At 35.1% G+C, this 23,053-nt stretch overlaps 2 protein-coding genes and 1 pseudogene across 7 annotated transcripts in view; 1 reads left to right on the forward strand and 2 right to left on the reverse strand.

The window, feature by feature from the left end:
- The window catches only part of PCDH15 (protocadherin related 15), a 1,822,477-nt gene that overhangs the window by 1,520,940 nt on the left and 278,484 nt on the right, over nucleotides 1-23,053 (reverse strand). The window lies entirely within an intron of this gene.
- On the reverse strand, nucleotides 7,840-9,082 carry LOC119510535 (UAP56-interacting factor-like). The gene has a single exon (XM_037804912.1). It carries the CDS (start codon nucleotides 8,991-8,993, stop codon nucleotides 8,040-8,042), a length of 954 nt encoding a protein of 317 aa, XP_037660840.1. The 5' UTR covers nucleotides 8,994-9,082; the 3' UTR covers nucleotides 7,840-8,039.
- On the forward strand, nucleotides 10,697-11,399 carry LOC119509916 (annotated as a pseudogene).

The following is a 23,053-nucleotide window of genomic DNA, read 5'->3' on the forward strand; positions in this document are numbered from 1 at the left end:
ATATAGCCTCCTTTTCAGCGCCATTCTATGTCCTTCCTTCTAATGTTAGATTCTTCCACACACATCTTCTCATATCTTCACATCTGTTGATCTTCATACCTGTACCTGGCAGTCACTTGTATAAACAGCTGAAGAGGCTGCTTACTTGCTCATTACTATATTGTACCTTGTTGCTTCCAACTCTATTCCAATCTCCAGCCTTATTCAAAATGGAAAGTTTTCCCATTAGTACCTACATTTGCCACAACTTCTTCAGGCTATAACTTCTGTTAACTCTCAATGGTATAACTCTTATCTTTTATACACAAATTCCCCAAATATTATTTTAATCAAAAATAGAAAGGTGGATTAAAAAAACAAACAAAAAAACAAGTATCCCATGGTACTGAGGCTGAAAATGCATATCCTAATCTTTTTCTCAGAAAATAATTTGAATTTGCAAGTTTGTGAATTATCATATGTTTTAGATTATCATATGATTCCATCCAATTCCTTATTATTCATAGACCATGGATATACATACATTCTGCATATTTTTTCTAGGAAGCAGAACACATTAATTATAGAGTATTGAAATTAATCTATGTGATAATGGCTTGGATAATATACTAAGTAAACTTATAATATGATTTCTTTCACAAATTTTTTTTTTTTTTTTGTATTTGGTTAACTATTGAATTTTAGATGGGAATTTCAAAGCAGCATTTTCCGAGTCGTGCTTCTTAGGTTCTAGTTTTGCAAAATATTTTTTTAATTGGGGTAAATAACGAAAAACAAAATGGTCAAATAAGCTTGAGAAACACACTTTTTAATGTCTTCTTTTTAGAAAATAAAAAATGTTCATTTCACAATAATAGTATAATGACTCGAGAGTTCTTAAAGAAACCCATTTAACACATTTTAACCTGTGTTCTAAGTTTACTTTATTAGCCACTTTGAAAAAAATCAACACCAATTTCATTCTCTGAGGCCAGCAGAACCACCTCTACCAGTCACTAAAGGAGGGTAGCAGTTGTAGATTACTCAAAAGATTTTTGTGCATTTTAAAAAGGGAAATAGGAAGTTAAGGCTTAAAATGTACAGGGCACCAATTTGTAATGATGGAAATGTTTTAGTAATGTATGATGGGGATGGTAGCACAACACTGTGAATGCAATTAACAGCACTGAAATATGTATCTGAAAATGATTAAAAGGGGGTAATCTTAGATTGTAGATATGGTAACAGAATAGAAAATTTTTTAAAAAAATCCATGGAACTACACTACATAAATAGAGAAGTGATTCTGTACTACTTAGGGCTCACTAGATTAAACCATGGACTTTAATTAATAGTATAATTATAAAAGTGTGTTATCAATTGTAAAAAATGTTCCACACCAATGCAAGGTGTTGGTGGTAGGGTGGTATGCTGGTTTGAATGTATTATGTCCCCCAAATGCCATTATCTTTGATGTAATCTTGTGTGGGCAGACCTATCAGTGTTAATTAGATTGTAATTCTTTGAGTGTTTCCATGGAATGTGCCCCACCCAACTGTGGGTGATAACTCTGATGAGATATTCCCACGGAGGCGTGGCCCCACCCATTCAGAGCCATATAAATGGGCTGACAAACAGAAGCAACTCAGTGCAGCTGCAGCTGAGAGTGACACCTTGAAGAGGAGCTACAGTCAAGAGGGACACTTTGAAGAACGCACTGGAACTGAGAGGAGCTTCAGCTTGCAGAGACATTTTGGAGGCAGCCTTTGAAAGCCAACTTTTGCTCTGGAGAAGTTAAGACAGGACAATTGCCCCAAGAGCAACTGAGAGTGACATTTTGGAAAGAATCTGAAGCCTAGAGAGGAACATCTTGGGAGAAAGCCATTTTGAAACCAGAACTCTGGAGCAGATGCCAGCCACATACCTTCCTAGCTAACAGAGGTTTTCCGGACACCATTGGCCATCCTCCAGTGAAGGTACCCGATTGCTTATGCATTACCTTGGACACTTTATGGCCTTAAGACTGTAACTGTGTAACCAAATAAACACCCTTTTATAAAAGCAAATCCATCTCTGGTGTTTTGCATTCCAGCAGCATTAGCAAAGTAGAACAGGTGGTGTATGGGAATCTTGAATTTTATGCATGATCTGTAAACCCACAGATTCTCTAACAAAAATAAAAATAATTAAAAAGTATAATAGTATCATGCCTGGCATATGCTATATATTCACTATACTTTAGCTATGATTATCATAATTAAATATTCTTTTCATAGTAAAAATGCTTTCTAAAAATATTTAAAAGTTAATATTGCGGTAGAGTAAATTAAGACTGTGTATGTAGGTAGAGAGGAGATTGAATGGATTACCAATCTATAAATATGAGATAGAATGAATAAGATTTAATTGTTGCCTGAGTTTAGCGGTCATAAAAACAAAAGTATTAAACATGATTCCCAAATTTCCAGTTTACTTTGGGAGGTAGAAGGTGGTTTTGTCTCTTTGCAGTGTCTTGGGGGTTGGGATAAAAGGGAACAGATGTTATTAAATTCAGCTTTAGTGTCTTAGTAGGTCATTCTTTATATTGGTGCTGGAGCTTGAATTGAAATTTTTTTCTAGAAAATCATGAGCGTATATTGAAATTTAAAACAATGAAAGTGAATATAATCACACACATGAAAAAAGAGGGTCAAGAACAAGAAGTTATGGGAAGACAACATTTAAGGATCAGAAAATATTTTTTAAAAGAATGATGAGAAAAACCAGCAAAGGATATTGGAATACAAGCAATACAGAAGTGATTTTGTACTCATTTGTATCTGACCAAGAACACATTATGATAAACGTGCCACTAATTTCATACACATTTTAGAGAAACATGAATTATGTTTCAGAAAGATTAAATTTTTAAAATTTTTGTGTTCAAGGTAATACAACCAAGGACTTAAATGCAATATCATTCTTTTCACAAGGACTCCAATACAATTGCTTCCTATTTCCTTGTATCAAACAATCTCTGCCACAATGTAGCAAATATGGAAATGATATATTGTTAGATAAGTTTTAATTTTGATAAAGGAAGAAAGTTAATCCATCTTTTCAGGAAAATTGCATAATTAAAACATGTAAAAGCCAGCATATTCATCTAAGCGCTGGATTCATGTTTAAACACTGGAAGTATATCTCAGTGCTTGGAGCTGCCACATATCACTCCAAGGTTCCCAGGGTGCCATCCATCATCATGCTCTATAAAAGGAAAAGTGAACCATTTTATTATGAGAATAACTATATAACACGACTGTAAAACTCTAAGCAAGAGTTGAACCACGGCAATTCCTCCATCTTCTTGTCAGTCCTGCTCTCTATAAATCACACCCATATCATGCCAGAAAACATCAAGCCATAACTTACAATACCTTCAAACCCTGCTGATAGAAAAATCAGAATTTCCCCATTGTGATTTTATTTGTAATGGTAAATCATGCATGTTACTACTGCTGTGTGTGTGTGTTGCATGATTTTTTTTTGTCCTTGTGTTGAAGATAACTTGCATTTTCCATAATTGCTTAGGGTGCCTTTATGTTATATTATTTATAATGTTCTTATACAAGCTGGTGGAGAAATATTCAAATTTAGAGTAGATCCATAAATCCAAGTCAAAATAATCTTATTATGTTATAATGTTATTAGTTATATTAATATAATCAATAATTTATAATTATGCATATTCTGTTTACTGTGCATGCTATTAACAGACATTATAGGTTACACTAATGATTAGCCAATGAATAAACGCTGACAAATAAGCATGGTATGATAAAATGAGACCTAAGATTATTTTATAAAGAATTCCTACCAACATAGAAAATAGTGTCATGATGCCAGATTAACACTCCTTAACTAAAATAACAAATAACTTGTCATTTTGGGCACTTAACACTACACTACAGCTCATTTGTCATTTCTATTCCACACACATGAAACATATAAGTACCTATATGGAAAGGGCAAACAATGGCACTAATCAGAGATTTAAACAGTGGCAGATATGAAAAAGTATCAAAGACAAATGAGCAACTCTGGTGGTTTCAAATACAGAATTGTTGTGTCTTTATGCATTTCAATAAAGAATAAACATGCAATTGCAATCAGACTGTGTCCACATCATTCTTTAGTAAGGAAGTCTGTTGTGGTCAAGGTATAGAAGGCAGGAATCGACTTCTGTAGTTGACATTGTTGATTTTCTTCTTCGTATAGACTTTTTCTTCCTCCTTCCTAACAGACTCTAATTCTATGGTCAATGAGCATCCAAGAAAATCTGTGGTCTATGTGGATCCAAGAAATTTATTCTATCCCTCACTCCAGGGTTATAGCAGTGCAATAGACTGAGCCCACTGGCATTCCATCTTCCCGACCCAGTGAATGGTTCAGTGTTGCACACGTGACCAAGCTGAGAGGAGCGAATCTCAGGACCTTCACAATGAATGCAGTTGGAAAAAAAAAATACGCTTCTGAATCTGGAATGTATTATAAACATTCTAATTGTCCCCATCTTTGGAGTTTTAAAAAACTTTTTGAATCAGTATTTTTTTTTTATTTAAGTAATTATAAATACTACATTATCTTTCTTGCCAACAAAAGCATCATAACTGATGCAGGTCTACTCTGATTGGTTATAGTTCCTCTGAACTGAAGGTACACATAGCTGACAGAGAGCAAAGACTCAATGGGAGAATAAAACCAGTAAGTCAGAGAAGTGGTCTGAACAGCTAATCAGAACATAGGTGGAGGATTAAAAGAAGATAATGGATGTTTTTTAGCTAAGAGCGGAAAGGGGGTTTACCTAAGAAAATGCAAATCTTTACAATATGCAAGAGGTGATCCTTACTTCAGATGCCAAGAATTAGATGAACTTGGTTTTTACTTCAAAAAGAGATAATTAATTGTGGCGGTTTGAATGTATTGTGTCCCCCAAATGCCATTATCTTTGTGGTCTTGTGGGACAGACGTTTTGGTGCTGGTTAGATTTGCTTGGAATGTGCCCCACCCAGCTGTGGGAGGTGACTCTGGTGGGATACTCCCATGGAGGCATGGCCCCACCCATTCGGGGTGGGCCTTGATCAGTGGAGCCATATAAATGAGCTGGCTCAAGGAGAGGAAAACGGAGTGCAGCTGTGAGTGAGGTTTAGAAGAGGAGCAAGCTTGCTAGAGAGGGATGTCCTGGGAGAAAGCCATTTTGAAACCAGAACTTTGGAGCAGATGCCAGCCACGTGCCTTCCTAGCTAACAGAGGTTTCCCGGACGCCATTTGCCATCCTCCAGTGAAGGTACCTAATTACTGATGTGTTACCTTGGACACTTTATGGCCTTAAGACTGTAACTGTGTAGCAAAATAAACCCCCGTTTTATAAAAACCTATCCATCTCTGATGTTTTGCATTCTGCAGCATTAGCAAACTAGAACATTAATGTTAGCTATATCATAATAGTCTCCTGAAACATATACAGTAATAAAATAAATTATTGATAGCTTAAGCTAATAAATATAAATTATACTTGCTAATAGATACAGGCAACATTTTGCATTGTATGTTATATTTTTTTTTTTTTTCATGTGAAACCTGTAACATTTTATTTTTCAAAAATGAACAGCTTTTAAATGTAACTTTTCCAAAAAACACCAAAAAGTACAGTGTAAAGCACCTCCTCATTAAATACAAACTTTTGTTTTGTGATGCACTGCATCACTGTTTTGGATACATCTTGATGCAAAGGAAATTTTAAGTTGCAACCTTAAAATTTGTTTGTTTAAAAACACAAAAACAAAAAACTTTAAGAACTAAAAAAGACTACAACCACATTAGCAGCTAAACTTCCAAGAAAGGAAATTTTTCCTCCAACAAAGCATATTCTTTTGTGTATATACAACATATTAGCAGTGTTTTAATTTAGTTGTACCAAAGGCAAAATTTTATATTTAAAAAGAAAATTAAATTACAGATGCACAAAGAACAAAAGTTTAATATACCAAATTTTGTTGTTTGATGCACTTAGTTTAGTGTCAATATTTTGGGCAATTTTTAAGGTTAAAAAAAAGGCATTAATAATAGCTCTGTACAATAATATTTAACATAACTCAACAGGACAATGGAAACTACCTTCACATCATATCTTCACAAATTGTTCTAAAGACAGCAAACTCATGTTCAGTTTTATCCTTTGCTTTAAAATAAGCTACCAGTAATTCTAACCAGTCTAAAATGTTTTGTTCTTGGACCAAATACAAGCACTTGTACTTGCAAAAATGCTTTGCAATGGTACCTTGGCCTCTACAAAAAACATAAATAGCTAAGTAGAGACCAGAGTTTACTTTCAAATACTGTGACTGACTTCCAAATAATCCCTTCTCAGAAGTATCTGCAAAATACCAGATAATTAGATCAGATTTAATTCTTTGGTATAAGCATGAAACTGTTATTGACAGCTTTCCATGGCTTCTGAATAAACCAAGAAGAAACCCAAGGGGCATGAGTGACAATGAAATCTAGTATATAATGCAAGACAGGCAAGAGTGATAAAGTAATTTTTTTAATAGGAAAAGTAAACACTAATATTATACTCTAGAGAAAATAACACCTATTTAGAGATTTTAATGTTATAGAAAACCAAAAGGTCAAGCTTCATAGTGACCAAAATTATAACTTACAGCTGGAATATTTTGCTGCGTTTTGGCATTATACCACAATGTAACTTACAGTATACTATAAGTACTAATGTAACGTTTAGTATACTACAAGTATTACTGTAACTTATAGTATACTATAAGTACTAATGAAACTTATAGTATACAGCTATCTGAGGACTCTTAGATCTTGGCGTAACAGAAAACTCCTCGCACCACCTCAGAAGGGGGAAAAACCAAATTCTTTTCACCCCACAAATGCCTGAACTTTATACCATAAATTAAATCAAAGTGAGAGGTATAAAGCAAGGTTATAATGCAACTCTCATCACTTTTGCCATTTTTTGTTTTTGGAGTTGTATACTGCTTAATTTAGCAAGCTTAAAAGCTTATAGAATCAACTTTTTGATTAAGAAGAAAGTCTAGGACTTAATGGCTATCAATTTTACTACCAAAATATCTAAGGGACTCAATCCATTTTAATAATTATAGCTCCTTTAAATATCATTTGAAAAATTCTTTGTGGACACTAGACCCAAGACTACATTATATCCAAACAGAATACCTATGAGCTGGGTTTTGAAGTTTTTCACTCAGTTACCTGTTCTTCAACCAGCTACTTCCTCTCATGCTTTATTCATCTACTAAACACAAACTGTGAGTTTTTTACTTTGAACCTTCTCCTACAAGGCCCTAGCAGATACGTTTGTAAACATGCATTTACAGTCTTTGAACACCAACATCTTAAACTGAGACTAATGCCTAGAGCCACATTTCTTGTTAAAAGTTTGTCACTGAAGATTTATCATTTGGGGGGATTAACCTAACATTATCCGGGGGGGGGGGGGGTACTGAGTTACAGATATTCCCATTAATCTTAAAACCCCAAACTGAAATTCTAATGAATTTTTTTAAAACATTTCTACTGAAGAAAAGGCAACTGCACTTATTACATGAACACTATTAAAGTGTAAATAACAGCAACAAAGGGACCTACTCATATTTCCAAAGACCAAGATTTACCATGGCAAAGTCTAAAAAATAGGCAAAGGAGATGAGATACTAAATACTAGTATCATAAAAATAATCGATTTCTATCTTTGTCTTTCTTCTGCTGCATGAGAAACTAAAGGAGTCAAATAGAGGATTGTTCTGCGGAGCCAACCATGAAAATTTTAAGAATAGATAGGTATATACACCCTGTTATTCTTTCAGGGCATTATTTTATACACATTTAAAAAAAACTTCAAAAATAAAAATAAAGAGTTATTTAGCCTTGTGAATATTTTGCAATAAAGTTTCTTGAATTTTTATGACAAACTCTTTAAGCAATTCAACTTTTCAAATAGTCGTCACTCAGAAGTCCCTTTGCCATGGGATCTATCCCACGGTTACAAAGCGGCTTCCTCCTTTGTTGAATGTGAGAGTGGCTCTTTGTTCCTTCAGGATCCCAAATCGCTCATTCAAAGTCATCCCTGTCTGTTTTCCAACACTATTTATGTCAAATTGTAGGGGTACACCTTTAGGAACTTTCTTTATATCCGATTGCTCTCGCTTTGCCAAGAATGAGGGTACAGCAGTACGAGTTAATCGTGGTTTCTGAGTTACTGGGCACAGCACTGCTCCAGGATTGTCAATGGATACAGTTAAAATTCCTCCATTTGTGGCGGAAGTTCGCCATTGACCAGTTCTCTTTGCTACTACATCATCTAGCAGTTGTTCTGTGTTCAACTGGGCCTGAACCTTCAGGCCTCTTCTGAAAAGAAAAGTTGCCTGACGAGTGTCTTTCTGATGGCTTAATTTATTTCCACTTCTAGTAAAATTGGCTGGAATGTTATTTTTTCTGTTTAACTGGTTAGGTCTCTTGAGAACAGCAACTGGTTTCCTCTGCACTTCATTTTGTCTCAGAAGGTTTGTCTTCCTTTTTAACACTGGAAAATATCGCTCTATATTCTTGTCACTTAGAGGCGGTCTATTCATAGGACTAATTCCTTTTCGAATTCCAGTTGCTTTCTTAGCTGCAAGGCCAGTGATAATCCCATAAGAACGTCTCTTTCCAGGCATGACTCTTCCTCTACGGCTCAGACTATTCTTACCAAAACCAGAATTCTGTTGGATTCCCCATCGTATTCTCATCCTGAATTGCCGGGTACCACTTTGTTGGAGTCTTCTATTTAGTCTTGGAAAATTCTGCTTTTTTCCTTCCTTTCGATTCAATTTGATTATATCATCCAAAGACATATCGATTTTGTCGAGGTTTTCATTGCTGTGGGTTTTCGGCGGCGGCGCTAGAGCCGCCGTGGCTCCCACCAACCGGGTACCAAACCGGCTCATGACTTAAGGCGTCGCGCTGGAACAGTCAGTACAGAAGGCCTAAGTCTGGGGCCTGCCACCTCCCACTCACGCACGCAGACTAGCTGCACCGAGGGAGCGCGCAACCGTGCTGGCGGCGTCCTTGCTCTTCCTTCGGCTCTGTATGTTATATTTTAGGACAAATGTTGTAGGATAGTTCCACATACATACTACAACAATAGGAAGCAGTACATTTTAGTTCATGTAAAATTGTTAGCCGAGGATACTGAGAATATTTCCCATTTTGCATCACAATAAGTAGTACCTTCCTTGAAGGTCCTGTACACAAAATATTTTTAACTTGTATCTGAATATTTCATTGGCAAATCTCTATATATGAAATTGAATAGACAGTCTGCTTTTTGTCTTTAAATAAATCCATTCAAACCCTTGTCAACTCTCAATTATTTAATAAATGTTTAGCCAATTCAAAAAAATTAAAAAATATATATTTCTTTTAATTTTCATTTGTGTCTCAGCAGTAGCAGACAATAAAATTAATGAAATTCAGACTTTTGATTGTAGTAATAATAGAAATAATAGAATTATAAGCCTAAATCCTAACATAATCTTTGGAGTCTACTTGACCTGATAAGGTCAATGATTTCAAGTAACACAAAAATTTCAATGGGCATTTATTTTTATTTTAATGACACAATGAACTTATGGGTCAATATGCAGGGGGAAGTAGTTATATAACTGCCTCTCTGGTGATTATTTAGTGTTGTGCTACCCCAAACAGCAGACATGAGGCTATTTAAATTTAATTTAATTAAAGAAAATGAAAAATGTAATTTCTAAATTGCACTAGCCACATTTAAAGTGTCCAATAGACACATTTGGCTAGTGACTTTCGTATGAAAAAACACAAACATGTATTTCCATCATTGCAGACAGATGTACTAGAGGGTGTGGTCCAGTTATTTGTGTTTGAGAAACACTTAATTGTTTTATTTTTCCATTCATTCTTTCATTCATTCAAAAAATACTGACTGGGGCCCTAATGCTTGCCAGTCAGCAGGGATTTGCAGATGCACAAAACAAACCCCTGCCCTCAAAGGAACAGATGTTCAAAAGGAGAGAATGAAAATAAAGAAACACATGCACAATGTTTTATAGTGATAAATGCTATGAAGAAACTAAGGCAGTTAAGGAGAAAGTAAGTGACTTTGAAAGGCATATCAGATAGTGAGTTTCTCTATGAAAAGATTATCTCGGGGAGAGACCTCAACAAATGGAGGGAAAAAACTTTGAGAATATCTGGAAACAGAGTATTCCATGTGGATAACACATTACCTACAAAGCTGCTGAGGCAGGATGTTCCTTACTGTGGGCCAAAGAAGAGCAAAAAGCCCAGTGAGATTGAAAGGAAAAAGAAGTACCAAGGGCCAGATTATGCCAATGTTAGATGGTATAACTTCAAAGTCCTGCTAGGGATTTTGGATTACACACGGAAATATGATGGAAATCCATGGAGATTTTTGAAGCAGAGGTATGTGACATCACATAATATGATTTATTTTCTAACAGTATCAATGAGTTTTGTGTGAATAAAACATCGTGGGCATTCTTCGAGGAAACACCAAATAGTGGGTGATGCAGCTGCTGTGGGCTGCCCTAGAGGCCCTGGGATGGGAAGCCACTGCAGCTTCAGCAGTGGTTTTGGCAAAAGGGTCTGGGGCAGAGGTCGAGGCCACCAAGCTTGCAGAGGCAAGACGGTGGACAAGGAGTGGCATCTTGCAACCAAGCTGGGCCACCATATAACAAAATGAAGACTAAGTCCCTAGAGATCTATTCTTCTCTCTTGCCCATCAAGGAGTCTCAGATGGTTGACTTTTCCCTGGAGACATCCCTCAAGGTCAAGGTTTTGAAAATTATGCCTGTGCAAATGCAGAACCATGCTGGCTAATGGACCAGGGTTCAAGGCCTTTGTTGCCACGGGCACTACAATGGCCACAATGGTCTGGGTGTTAAGCGCTCCAAGAAGGTAGTCACTATCATCCATGGGACCATTAGCCTGGACAAGCTCTGCATTGCCCCTGTGCAGCAGGACTACTAGGAGAACAAGAATGGTAAGTCCCACACTGTTACTTATAAGGCAACAGGATGCTGATTCTCTGTATTGGGGTCCCGCATCCCTGCTCACAGAGGCCCTATCATCATCTGGACCCTTATGCACAAAAAGCTGCTGCTGCTGCCTGATATTGATGATTACTACACCCCAGCCAGGGGCTGCCTAGCCACCTGGGCAACTTTGCCAAGGCCACCACTGATACCATCTCCAAGAACTACAGATATGTCACCCCCGACCTCTGGGAAGAGATTGTGTCCACCAAGTCTACCTATCAGGTGACCCAGGCCCCTAGTCTTTTTATACAGGAAAAATAAAGTGAATTAATTAAGTCTGAAAAATAATATGGTGGGGGTGGTAGTTTGAAGCTGTTATATACCCCTGGAAAGGCCATGTTCTTTTAATCCATTCCTGTGGGTGCAGATTTATTGTATGTGGGACCTTTTGATTAGGTTATTCAATTGAAATGTTACCCACCTCATTCAAGGTGGGTCTTAATTCTCTTACCTTTATAAGAATATAAAACACATACAGACAGTAAAAGAAACACCCAGAGAAGTTTACAAAAAAAGCCACAGACAGAAAAGTATGAAGCTGAAGCAACAAATCCTGGGAGAGAAGGACCAGCAGAGGTCACTGTGTTCCTTGCTTTCTGACAGAGGATCCCAAGTTCGCCAGTAATTGGTCTTCAGAGAAGGTATCGTCTTGTTGATGCCTTGGGTTGGACATTTTCAAGGCCTAACAACTGTATATTTTAAGTTAAGAAATCCCCATTGTAAAACCCATTTCTTGTACACTGCATTTCGGCAGCCTTGGTAAACCAAAAGAGTGGGCACGGGTAGGAACGGAAACAGGGAGACTAGAGAACTGACTGTACAAGAACGTAGGTGAGAGATGGTGGTGACCTGGATCGACATGGTAACAATGGAAGTCAAGAGAAATGTTGAATTTGTTGAGGCAACTGCATTTTTTCTGTATTGAATATGTCTCCTATGTGTCTATTCTAGCCGTGAGCCAACAAGCCAGTCTCCAAACACATTCATTATGCTAGGTTTTTATTTTGATGGAGTTGTGAAGTCCCTGTGTCCACTCTCATGACTGAAGGTCAATACTAGAAGACTTTGACAACTCTCAAAGGCACTGGGTTATTAGAAAGTATTTTCAAAGTTAATGTTCATAGCTTCCCAACTACCACACAATCATTAACAGTTTCAAGAAAAGAAGAATGGTTTTCATCTCTTTTCTCTTGCAAATATTTTTCTCTTTACATTGATAAACATCTCATCATACCCTTTATCTCAATCAATGTTTGTCTTTTGTCCATTACAAAATGACTGCTTCCTGGTGATCTTGTTTGTCACATATACAGTGTTTACCTCAGATGCACAGATATCCTATATTCAACATTTTAGTTCTCTTCTAATTTCTTTTTCTTACAGTGCACCATCTATTGCTTGTCAACCATGAATCCAGTGAGAAATCAAACAGTAAGAACTATAAGATACTATGAAATATTTTAAAAGAAAATTTGAATAAACATGCAGATTCAAATGCTAAAGAGACTATTAAACAAAATAATTATTATAACTTCACATTATTATTTCCCTATTAAAAGATAAAGAGGAGCATAGCAGGGGAGGAGAATTTAGCTGAATCTCTCCCTTGGAACTTGCTCTCTTGAGAAACAGTGCACGCATGGGAAACACCTGCAAAGATACCTACACATATTTTAATATTAACTAATTTAATATTAGCTTAATTCATGGCAATGGGATTCATTAACCATATCATTATTGTATTTTTGTCTCCTTTGTACAAAAGTTATGAAATTCCATTTTGTTGGATACTACCCAATTTACTCTGTTTTCCTTTTAACAAACTCTAAGCCACTCCTTCCATCTTTTCTTCATAAGTAGCACCCAACCCCTTTAACCATCTTTCCATATAGCAGTCATTGTCTATTATGGAATAACAGTTCTAGAACTATTTCAGATGGAAAAATAAATATCTCCAGGAAATTGAAGTAAACTGAAAAAGGAAATAATTTATGATGAATACATGTACCTACAGGCACACACACCCACAGAGATGGTGTGTGTGTGTGGGGGTGAATGATGCATACATACATATCTTTACTTAAGTGATCTGAGCACAAGAAAGAACCCTGAAAGTAGTCTTGGGCACTTTGAAATGATCCATTTTCAACATATTCTTTCTTAGCCTCCTTTTCTAACAGAGAAGATAGAATTTAGAACATGAGAAAGACAAGAAATGGAAAGAGATCATTATGACTTTATTTAGGGGAAAATATTAGAGATACAGAAAATGTGATTAGGAAACAGAACAGGGTCAGCACTTAGTATTCAAAGAAGTTTAGGTAAGTATTCAATTGGACCCTTTTTTTTTTTAATAAAAGGTAGAGAATGGTGTTTGACAAAAATAAGCGTGAACTGACTTTCACCTGAAAGTACCAGGCCATACAAAGGGCTTTCACTAATACCCTGCCCTTTCATGTTATGAAAACAAAAGCAGTGAAATCCTCTAAGAAGAATTTTGATTCAAGCTCTTAAGTTGGACAAAACTTTTTCCAACTTTTTAATTTTTTTAAACATACTATTTAATAAAATTGGAAGTTGAGCTGACTCAAACAGTTGGATTTCACCAATTGGATGTTTATCAGCTGTTTAAAAATACATCACACCATGCATGATTTAATCACTTGTTTTCAGTAGTGTGTTGTCTATATTTATTTTTCCCTTACTTTTTATTCTGTGTCAAATAAATTTTAAGTGTAGTTTGCTAATGCTGCAGAATGCAAAACACCAGAGATGGATAGGCTTTTATAAAACAGGGGTTTATTTCACTACACAATTACAGTCTTAAGGCCACAAAGCGTCCAAGGTAACACATCAGCAATCAGGTACCCTCACCGGAGGATGGCCAGTGGCCTCCGGAAAACCTCTGTTAGCTAGGAAGGCAGCTGGCGTCTGCTCCAAAGCTCCAGCCTCAAAATGGCTTTCTCCCAGGACGTTCCTTTCTAGCAAGCTTGCTCCTCTTCAAAACATCACTCCCAGCTGCACTCTCTGAGTTTCCTCTCTCTGAGTCAGCTCATTTATATAGCTCCACTGATCAAGGCCCACCCTGAATGGGTGGGACCATGCCTCCATGGGAACATCTCATCAAAATGATCATTACCCACAGCCGAGTGGGGCACATTCCAAGAAAATCTAACCAGCACCAAAAACATCTGCCCCACACAAGACCACAAAGATAATGGCATTTGAGGGACACAATACATTCAAACCGGCAAAACTTGATAGGGGGCTTCTTTCACTGAGTTACTTCTTAATGATCTTATTCTTCCAAAGTGTTCCAACATTTGAAATAGCTAATTTTTAACATATACCCCTCCCTTTTTGTGTTACTCTCCTATGCATCTTTTCCAGTGGAAATTTTCTGTTTGAGGTTGGCTTCAGAAGAAAGAGAAAAAGTAAGTGCCCCACAATCCCATACTTCTGAGTTGTATTCAGTACTAAACTGATTCCTTTCTATCTATGGATTCTATCTAAACTAATCTTGTAAGTGGGACATAAACTGTGTTTTATACAATATCCATTATATTGTTGTTGCTCAAGTAATTCAGAACATAAAACAACAATAAATAATCCTTCTGTAAGGACTCTCCATTAACACTTTTTTCTTAATTTTTCATTCTGCAAATATTTGGTCTCCAAAATCCCCCTTTTGTCTCAAATTCAAACCAAGCCACCTCAAGTCTCGCCATTGGCTCTGCTTACTTTCTCCATTGGACACAACTGTTTTTGCTTTGTCTTTTTTCACACTGACCACTCTTGCATACACCACTCCCAAGTTTCTGCTACTTACATTTGCCTTTCAAGGAATAAACCTTTTCATAATCAAAACACTGTTGAGGTTGCTTTCTCATGTAATTTAATGTTTTCCAAAGAAGTCCCCACCATTCATACATCTTTACATATTACTGAGTGTTAGGTTTCATTTTTCTCTCTTCAAAATTTGCAATAATTTTATAAATATTGCCTTCCTTACAAATGAAATAATAGTTGCATTTGTTGAGAGTCTACTAGGTGACTGGCATGGTGTCAAGTATTTTACATATATTAATTCCATCATTTTCTTCCAAAACCTTTGCATAGCTTTTCTTGTACTTGTTGTTTAGAAGAGGAATAGAGGCTCAACATTTTAATTGCTCTAGTTCAGAGAGGTACAAAGTGGCAGAAATAGGACTTGCAGCCAAGTAGTAGACGCCAATGGAAAGATCAAGTATTGGTTATTCAACAACAAACATCCTTGTTCAAGACCAGATGTTAGCTCCTACAGAACAATAAACCAAAACTGATGCTGGTAACTTACAGAAAGGGTGTGAAAGAGCAGGCAACTCTTTGCCAACTTTAGATCCTCTTGGCCTCAACTGTCTTTTGTTCCAGCTGCTGTTATAGCACACAGTCCTGCATGAGCTCTGATGAACATCAGGTGGTTTTGACAGAGTCTTGACTCATAACTTCATCACCCATCATAGCTTGGACTATCTGCCTCAAGGGACTCCTTGCTGATCCCAAAGGGCAAAACACTACAAAACCCATATTGGTACCCAAGTCTGTAGAAATGCAAGAATCACTGAGCTGTGGATTGAATATTTGACCAATAAGATACCAGAGCCAGCAGATAAATTCTCCCCCTTTTCTCTTCTAAAAATAATGTATTAAAACAGTTTATTTGATTTATGGAGGACTTGTTTGAGAAATTGAGGCATGGCTTGCATTCAGCAGTTGTCAGCTCAATCATGCCTCTGCATGTTGGATTTTCAGTCTTCCCTGCCTAAAATCCCTTCTATTGCACCCCTGCTGCCTTGAATTGTACTAAGACAATTTTTGCCTTAGACTCTGCTTTCTGGAGCAACCAAGAATACAGTTGGAACCACATATTAATAGTTTGCTATAGAACATAAATGAGTAGAGCAAAACAATGAGAAATACAATGGTGGTTAGATTTCACAGTATGTTAGAGGCTGCGTCATAGTTTTCACGTCACCATTTTTATTTTCAAAGTAGTTTTTGTCCTGCAAGTTTGGATACCTTTAATTGGGCTTGCAGGCAGACTTTATTACTTTGATCCCTAAAAATAATCATTCCATAAATAATGACTGAGGGCTAATTATAAAGTATCTTCTCTGTGCCAGACAGTGCTCTTAATATAGAAATGATCTCAATATAGAAATGATCTCAAGTATAAAAATATGAGTCACTGATGACCTCCTAATTTCTCAAATCAATATCTTCCAAACAGTTATCTTCTACAACTCTACTAGTTGGAATTCAATGAGATAATTATTTGATTTCTATAAATCATAGAACAATTCCAAGGAATATGTATTAAAAATATAAATTTCTGGGCTGTATCCCTGACTCACCGATTTAGAATCATCATGGAAATTGGGACAATTGAAAGTGCTGGTTCCAAAGCCTGGCTGTACTTAGTTACTTACTTACTTAATTTCATTTTAATTTTTAAATTAACACAAACTAAAATTGACATTTTGGGGGGTGTACTATCCTAAAATTTTAGCACACTTACAAGTACATGAAATTACCAGCAAAATCGAGATACAGTACAATACAAACATCTCCAAAATCCTTCATGCTTTCCCTTGCTGACACAACTTCCCCCCTTATCCTTAACCCCTGGGAACCACTGATCTATTCTCACTCACAATAGTTTTATCATTTTGATAATACCATATTAATGGAATCAAACAGTATGTGACTTTTCATTTTGCATAATGCCTTTGAAGTTGTGTATATCAACAATCCATTCATTTTTATTTCTGGATATTATTTGATTGCTGGATATACCACACTTTATTTGTTCACCCACTGAAGGACATTGATATTCTTTTCATTTTTTGTGATAATATACAGAGCTGATGTAAACATTTGCATATTGGTTTTTGTATAAACATATGTTCAAGAACAACTTTGTTTTTTCATACTCTGAACTTCAAGGAAGCTGCCCATGAATTTGAGAATGAGGAAGCATAGGTTTCTTTAACACCAACATGTAAAGGATCAGAGAAAATAAGTGAAAAACAAAAAAACACTTGAAAGCCTGAATAACAGTTTTCCACATCAGCAGGAGTAAACACATCTACATTTAGAACTATGTTGATGAGAAAAGCAATTGGACAATCATGGAAGCATAGACAAAAGAACATCTTTTTCTCCTAATATCACATAATTTAGCTGAAAACACTAATTAATTAGGGAAATTTCAGAGGAAAATGCCATAACTGTGAATTAAAGAATATCTAGATACATGGTTATTTTCAAAACAGATAATTTAATTTTGCTGAAAGTTGTTTCATTTGAAAGTCACCTAATATGCAATACAGGGATTAATAAAAGAGTGCAATGCTTGACATTGTGACAGCCAATAATCTGGCTAAATGCCTAAATATGTCATTATTTAATGGTATAAAAATGGAAACACTTTTAATATGTATGAGTAATTTCTAATATAAAATTATATTTTTAAAATGTCATCTAAACACCAGGTGAGATATCTTAAAATGTGGATTTTCTCATGGATAAAACAAATTTTATCTTGACAATTTACAAAAAAATGGGATGTGCCCCGAAAATGCTTAAATCTCTCCATTACTCAGTTAAATAGGATTACTTTAACAGATAAAGAGAAAATGAGAAATGCTTTACTGTCATTTGTTGTTTCTTGTTGTGCAGATGGGCTATATTTTAAAGAAAGCAGTGCAATCACCAGGTGAAAAGATAATTGTATTGGCTCAATCTTGTCTTTTCAAAAGAAGACTAAATTAATAATTATTCTAAGTTATCTACTCAAGTCTCTTGTTTTATAAATGAAAAGAAATACTTGCAGGCAATGAAGTAATGAAGGATTAGTCCACAAGCCAAGAAATGAAGTAAGAATGAGGTGTACAGTTCCTTTCTGAGTATCACATAGTAAAAGCATGAGCTAATAATGATACAAAATGACTCAACTGTGTGCCTTTTCACTGATTAAAAACATTGAAGAAATGAGTAGGTGCACAAATGTGTATAAACAAAGGAATGCCTGGGCAATGTAACCCCAAATTTACTTATCAAAATATAATACTTTGAAAGATGAAATTGTTGAAAAATTCAAAATTATTTGAATAAACCAGTTTTCTTAATTTTATATATGCAATCTATAAACATTTTGAAACTATTTTTAATTAATGCATTTAAATTAATCAAATTCTAGAAAAAACCCAAGTTTGCCAATCTTTGTAACAGAATTAAATTGCTATTTTTCCCTTTTTGTAGTTTCCAACATTGAATAAATCAGAATTGTCTCCAACATAGCGTGGATGCTGACGGTCAATTCTGACTTTACCATTTGTGAGCTATGCAAACTGGTTACTTAATTGTCTCATTTAATTCAAGTAAAAACATTTTTTGTTGGTATATAATAATATTAACAGGTTTTTTTGAGGATTAAATAGGATAATGTCTATAAAATGCATTTTAAAATTTCTGGCACATAAGTTCTAATAATTAGTAGCCATATAATATGGATACTTATACTGATCATGCCAGACTATAAAGATTGCACATGAAGAGACTTTGGTTGGTATCTGTTTAAACTTCATAAAACCTGAAAAACACTGCTCAAATTCACCAAACTTCAGCTTCTACGTCCCTGCCCTTCACAACCCTGAGTTTCCCCAATGATAAGTTAAATGAAGAGGTGCAAAATAAGGTGAATTTTATAATAAACATTTAGAAGCCAATAAATAATGTTTAAAACCAAAAGCTACAGCAAGCACTGATGCCAAGACAACCACCCTCATTAATTTGTAAAGCGGATCTCTATTTGTAAAGCCTGGGCAGAATATTCGCATGCATCAGGCTAACATAAGAGTAAAAACTATTTTAACTTGACTCTGAAGTGGGGTGAAGAACTCTAGAATCCAGTACTTTCATTGTTGAGTATTGCCATGGACTCCTGGAAATTCTAAGTTAAGCAAGCAAGAAATACATCCAATGTTAGAAGGCTTCCTTCACCTCTTACAAGACATTCTGAAGATAACGTGAAACTGCAACTTAGAGAAAAAAAAAAAAAATTTGCATGATGAGCAAGCTGATGGGTTGCCAATATCAGGGATAGGAGAAATGTTAGATAGGCCAGGATTGCAAGAATAATCAGAAATAGAACAGGAGTCATTTGAGCCAAGAATCTAAATGACCTTCAGACATTCTTCGTTTTGCAAAAGATCTGCCAGTCTATCTCATCTTATCATTCTTACTGGTAGTGCTTATATTTTTTTTTTTTTTTTAGAATAAGATGAAACCATATTCAAAAGACAGGAATATATAATCATGTCCTCCTACACTGAAGTTTGTAGAGAATATACAGCATCTCCAACAGAGGGTAAGTGAGGTAATAAAAATAAGAGCTACCACATAACTTGAATACACCCTACTCACCACACTCCAATGATTATCTAGACTAATTTTAACATAAATAAGATATACAATATGCATATTTTACCTATCAAATTTTGAATATTATACAAATATTAATATTTGAATATTAATATTCAAATTTTGGAGTAGAGGAAATTGTGGCTCAAAGATGTTTAATGATGGACTAATCTTTGCACATCTGTGTAATGGCTACTACTGTTCACTGAAACCCCAAGTGCAATTTTGAATGCTAAAACACGGGCTTATTGTCAGAGAAAAAAGTTTTCTTTTTTGTTTTTTTAAATAATAGATTCACTCTACTTTTCATGCCTTCTAAGAAATAAAGAGGACAACACCTAGTAATTAAACATTTTCAAGGAAAATAATTAAAAATCATATTCATCTTCCCTTGTGGGTCTTTTAGCACTCTATTACATATTTTAGTTTTTACAGATTTAACTGTGTCATACTAGAGCTTCATGTTTATCTTATCCTTATGCCATCACCTGAAGGTATTTTAGACTTTTTAGTTTTTGTTTTGTTTTGTTTTGTTTTTAAATACTAAAACAAGAGTCCCAACTTATTACCTCCAGAAGTCAAGGCGTATCTTAAAAAATAGTCATTTTAAATTTTACCTTTAAGATCTTACCTTCAAATTTGTTTTGCTCTTATTTACTTACCACAAAATTATCCTGGTTGGTCAAAGAATTCTTGAATTCCGTGATTTTTTATTTTGCATCTGTGTTTTAGCTGAAATGGTAAATTATACCTAACTGCATAATAGTAGGATGTATTTAGATCATGCTAATCAACACAGTGCTGTGAGACAAAAACTCCCACATAACATTTGAAAAGTATCCCTAATTAGAGGCCTGTTTTGATAAGCCTTGTATTCTCTGATAGGTAAGTTTTGAAAGGCAGTTCCTTTCTGCTAACCTCTGTAAAACTTGCGCATCAGGGAATGCACCAACTGATAATTGTGTATCAGTAGTAATTGCTAAGAATTTATTGTGGTTTAAAGAGACAAGTGGCAATGTCTCAAGAACTAAAATTTTTTTTAAACCTTAGAGCTATTGTAATTATTTTATTTTCATTGTAAATAGTAATCTAATCATTTTAATTGCCTCTGATGTATTTAGTACAAATAAACAAGCCAACAATAAATACACTTAAACACTGGAGCCAACTACATTCAAATAAGCAGCACAAATAGAATTTCTAGACTCATAAAATGAATTTTGTTGGTTAATAAAGTTTATAATAACCATAGCCCATATGAATGGGTAAGTCACTTACTTTCTTGTAAGTATTCACATTACTATAAAATCAGGAAACTACAAAATCAGGAAACACAGGGTTCTTCCATGGATCAAAAAAAGAGAGTATGTAAAAAATGACATTGCGAACTATTTCATATCTCTAAATAATTAGTAACAAACAATTTTAAAAATCCAATTAGAAATACCATAAAACACATGTAATACTTAGTAATAAATTTAATAAAACATATGCAAGACTTCTACATTGTAAACTACAAAATGATTCTGAGATAAATTAAATACAGGGTAAATATACCAAGTTCATGGATTAGAAAACTTAATATTAAGATGGCAATATCCCCAAATATATCTAAAGATTCATTGTAATCCCAATCATAATCTCAAAGGATTTTTTAAGAAACTGACAAATTAATTATAAAATTTATATAGAAATTGAAAAGACCTAAAAGAGACAAAAATATCTTAAATAAAGAAAAAATTGGAGGACATATATAGTTAACATGTTTTTCAATAATGATGCTCAGGCAATTCATGGAGAAACGAAGTCTTCAATAAAATGGTGCTGCAAATGTATGAGAGTGGGCCATGGGGAAAGATCCTTAGTCCCTATTTTACACCACATGCAAAAATGAATTCATGATGTCTCACAGAGGTAAAACATAAGGATAATTTCCTCATGACCAGGGGTTAGGCAAAGAATTCTTAAAGAAGACACATACCCCCAGATGAATGAGTCTTCCTGGCAATGTGGGACATGGATTCCAGGAATGGGCCTGTCCCTGGCATCGAGGGGTTGCAAATGCCTTTTTGACCAAAAGGGGAAAAAGAAAGGCAACAAAATAAGATTACAGTGGCTAAGATATCTCAAATAGAGTTAGAGGCTGTCCTGCAAGCTATTCCTATGTAAGCTTCATCTAGATATGCCACATGACAGTATGATAAGCCCAAGTCAACAGTAGTCCCGAAAACCCTAAAGAATACCCGGATCCCTATCTGAGACTCTATAAAAGTTTCACTCCCTAAGTTTATTCCTCAGAAACATAAATCCTTCAGAGAAATTCTTTGTCAACTAAGTCTCAAAATCCAGAGGCAATAGCCTCTTCAAGAACATCAACCAGGTTATGTCCCCTTCTCCCGTAATGTAGAGACCCCTTTTCAACATGAACAAGATCGTAGTCACTGCCTACACATCCCTGAATTCAGGAAAGTGATTAAACCAGAGGAAAGGGTAGCAACAGACAAGATGGAATTTAAAAAGTGACGATAAATACTGAGTTTCTATATAATTTTCTTTTTCTTAGTTGCTACGGTATTAGAATAGCTAGAAGGAAAAATTGAAATGATGGATCTGTAACCGATACTAACCCATAGCATCTTTTAAAATTTGTTCTAAAGCTACTTGTTATATTGTAATTTGAAAACTATCACCTGTTTGTATATATGTTATATTTCATAATAAGGAAATAACTGAAACTACGTTACTGTAACTCACAACAACTTTGGAAGTTTCCTACATAACTACTTGTTAAATTATACTTCAAAAGATTTTTTTTTGTATATATGTTACATTTCACAATAAGGAAATAAATGAAAGTGTGGACCTGTAACCCATAATATTCTTTGAAATTTGCTAACTACTTGTTAAAGTGCATTTGGAAAGTTATCATTTCTGTGTATATACATTATATGCTACAATAAAAAAATGATTAAAAAAAAGAAGAAGACACATCAAATACTAAACATAAAAGAAAAAAAAAATGTTCAGCCATTACATCATCTCATTTGGCCCAGACTGTCCTGTTTTATCATTGAAATTCTTGTGTCCCAGGAAACCCTTCAGTCCTGCACAAACCCAGATAGTTATTTACACTGGTGTGCCCACCAAACACAAAATAAACAACTAAAAAGGCAAGATAAAGTTTGAAAGAAAGGACTTGTATTCAGAATGTTTAAGTAAATTCCATAAAGCAATAATAAATGGACAAACAACTGGATTAAAAATGGAAAAAAACACTAAAAAAGATATACCAGAAAAGTTATACAGATGGCCTTTAAGGACATGAAAAAGTGCTCAATTTTATTGGTTCAGGGAAACGCAAATTAAATCCTTAATGAGACACTGCTGCATACAATCAGAATGGCTGAATTAACTGATATTAATAATACTAAATGTTGGTGAAGATGTGAAGC

The sequence above is a fragment of the Choloepus didactylus genome, chromosome 15 (assembly GCF_015220235.1).
Source record: "Choloepus didactylus isolate mChoDid1 chromosome 15, mChoDid1.pri, whole genome shotgun sequence".
In the NCBI taxonomy this organism is placed as follows: domain Eukaryota; kingdom Metazoa; phylum Chordata; class Mammalia; order Pilosa; family Megalonychidae; genus Choloepus; species Choloepus didactylus.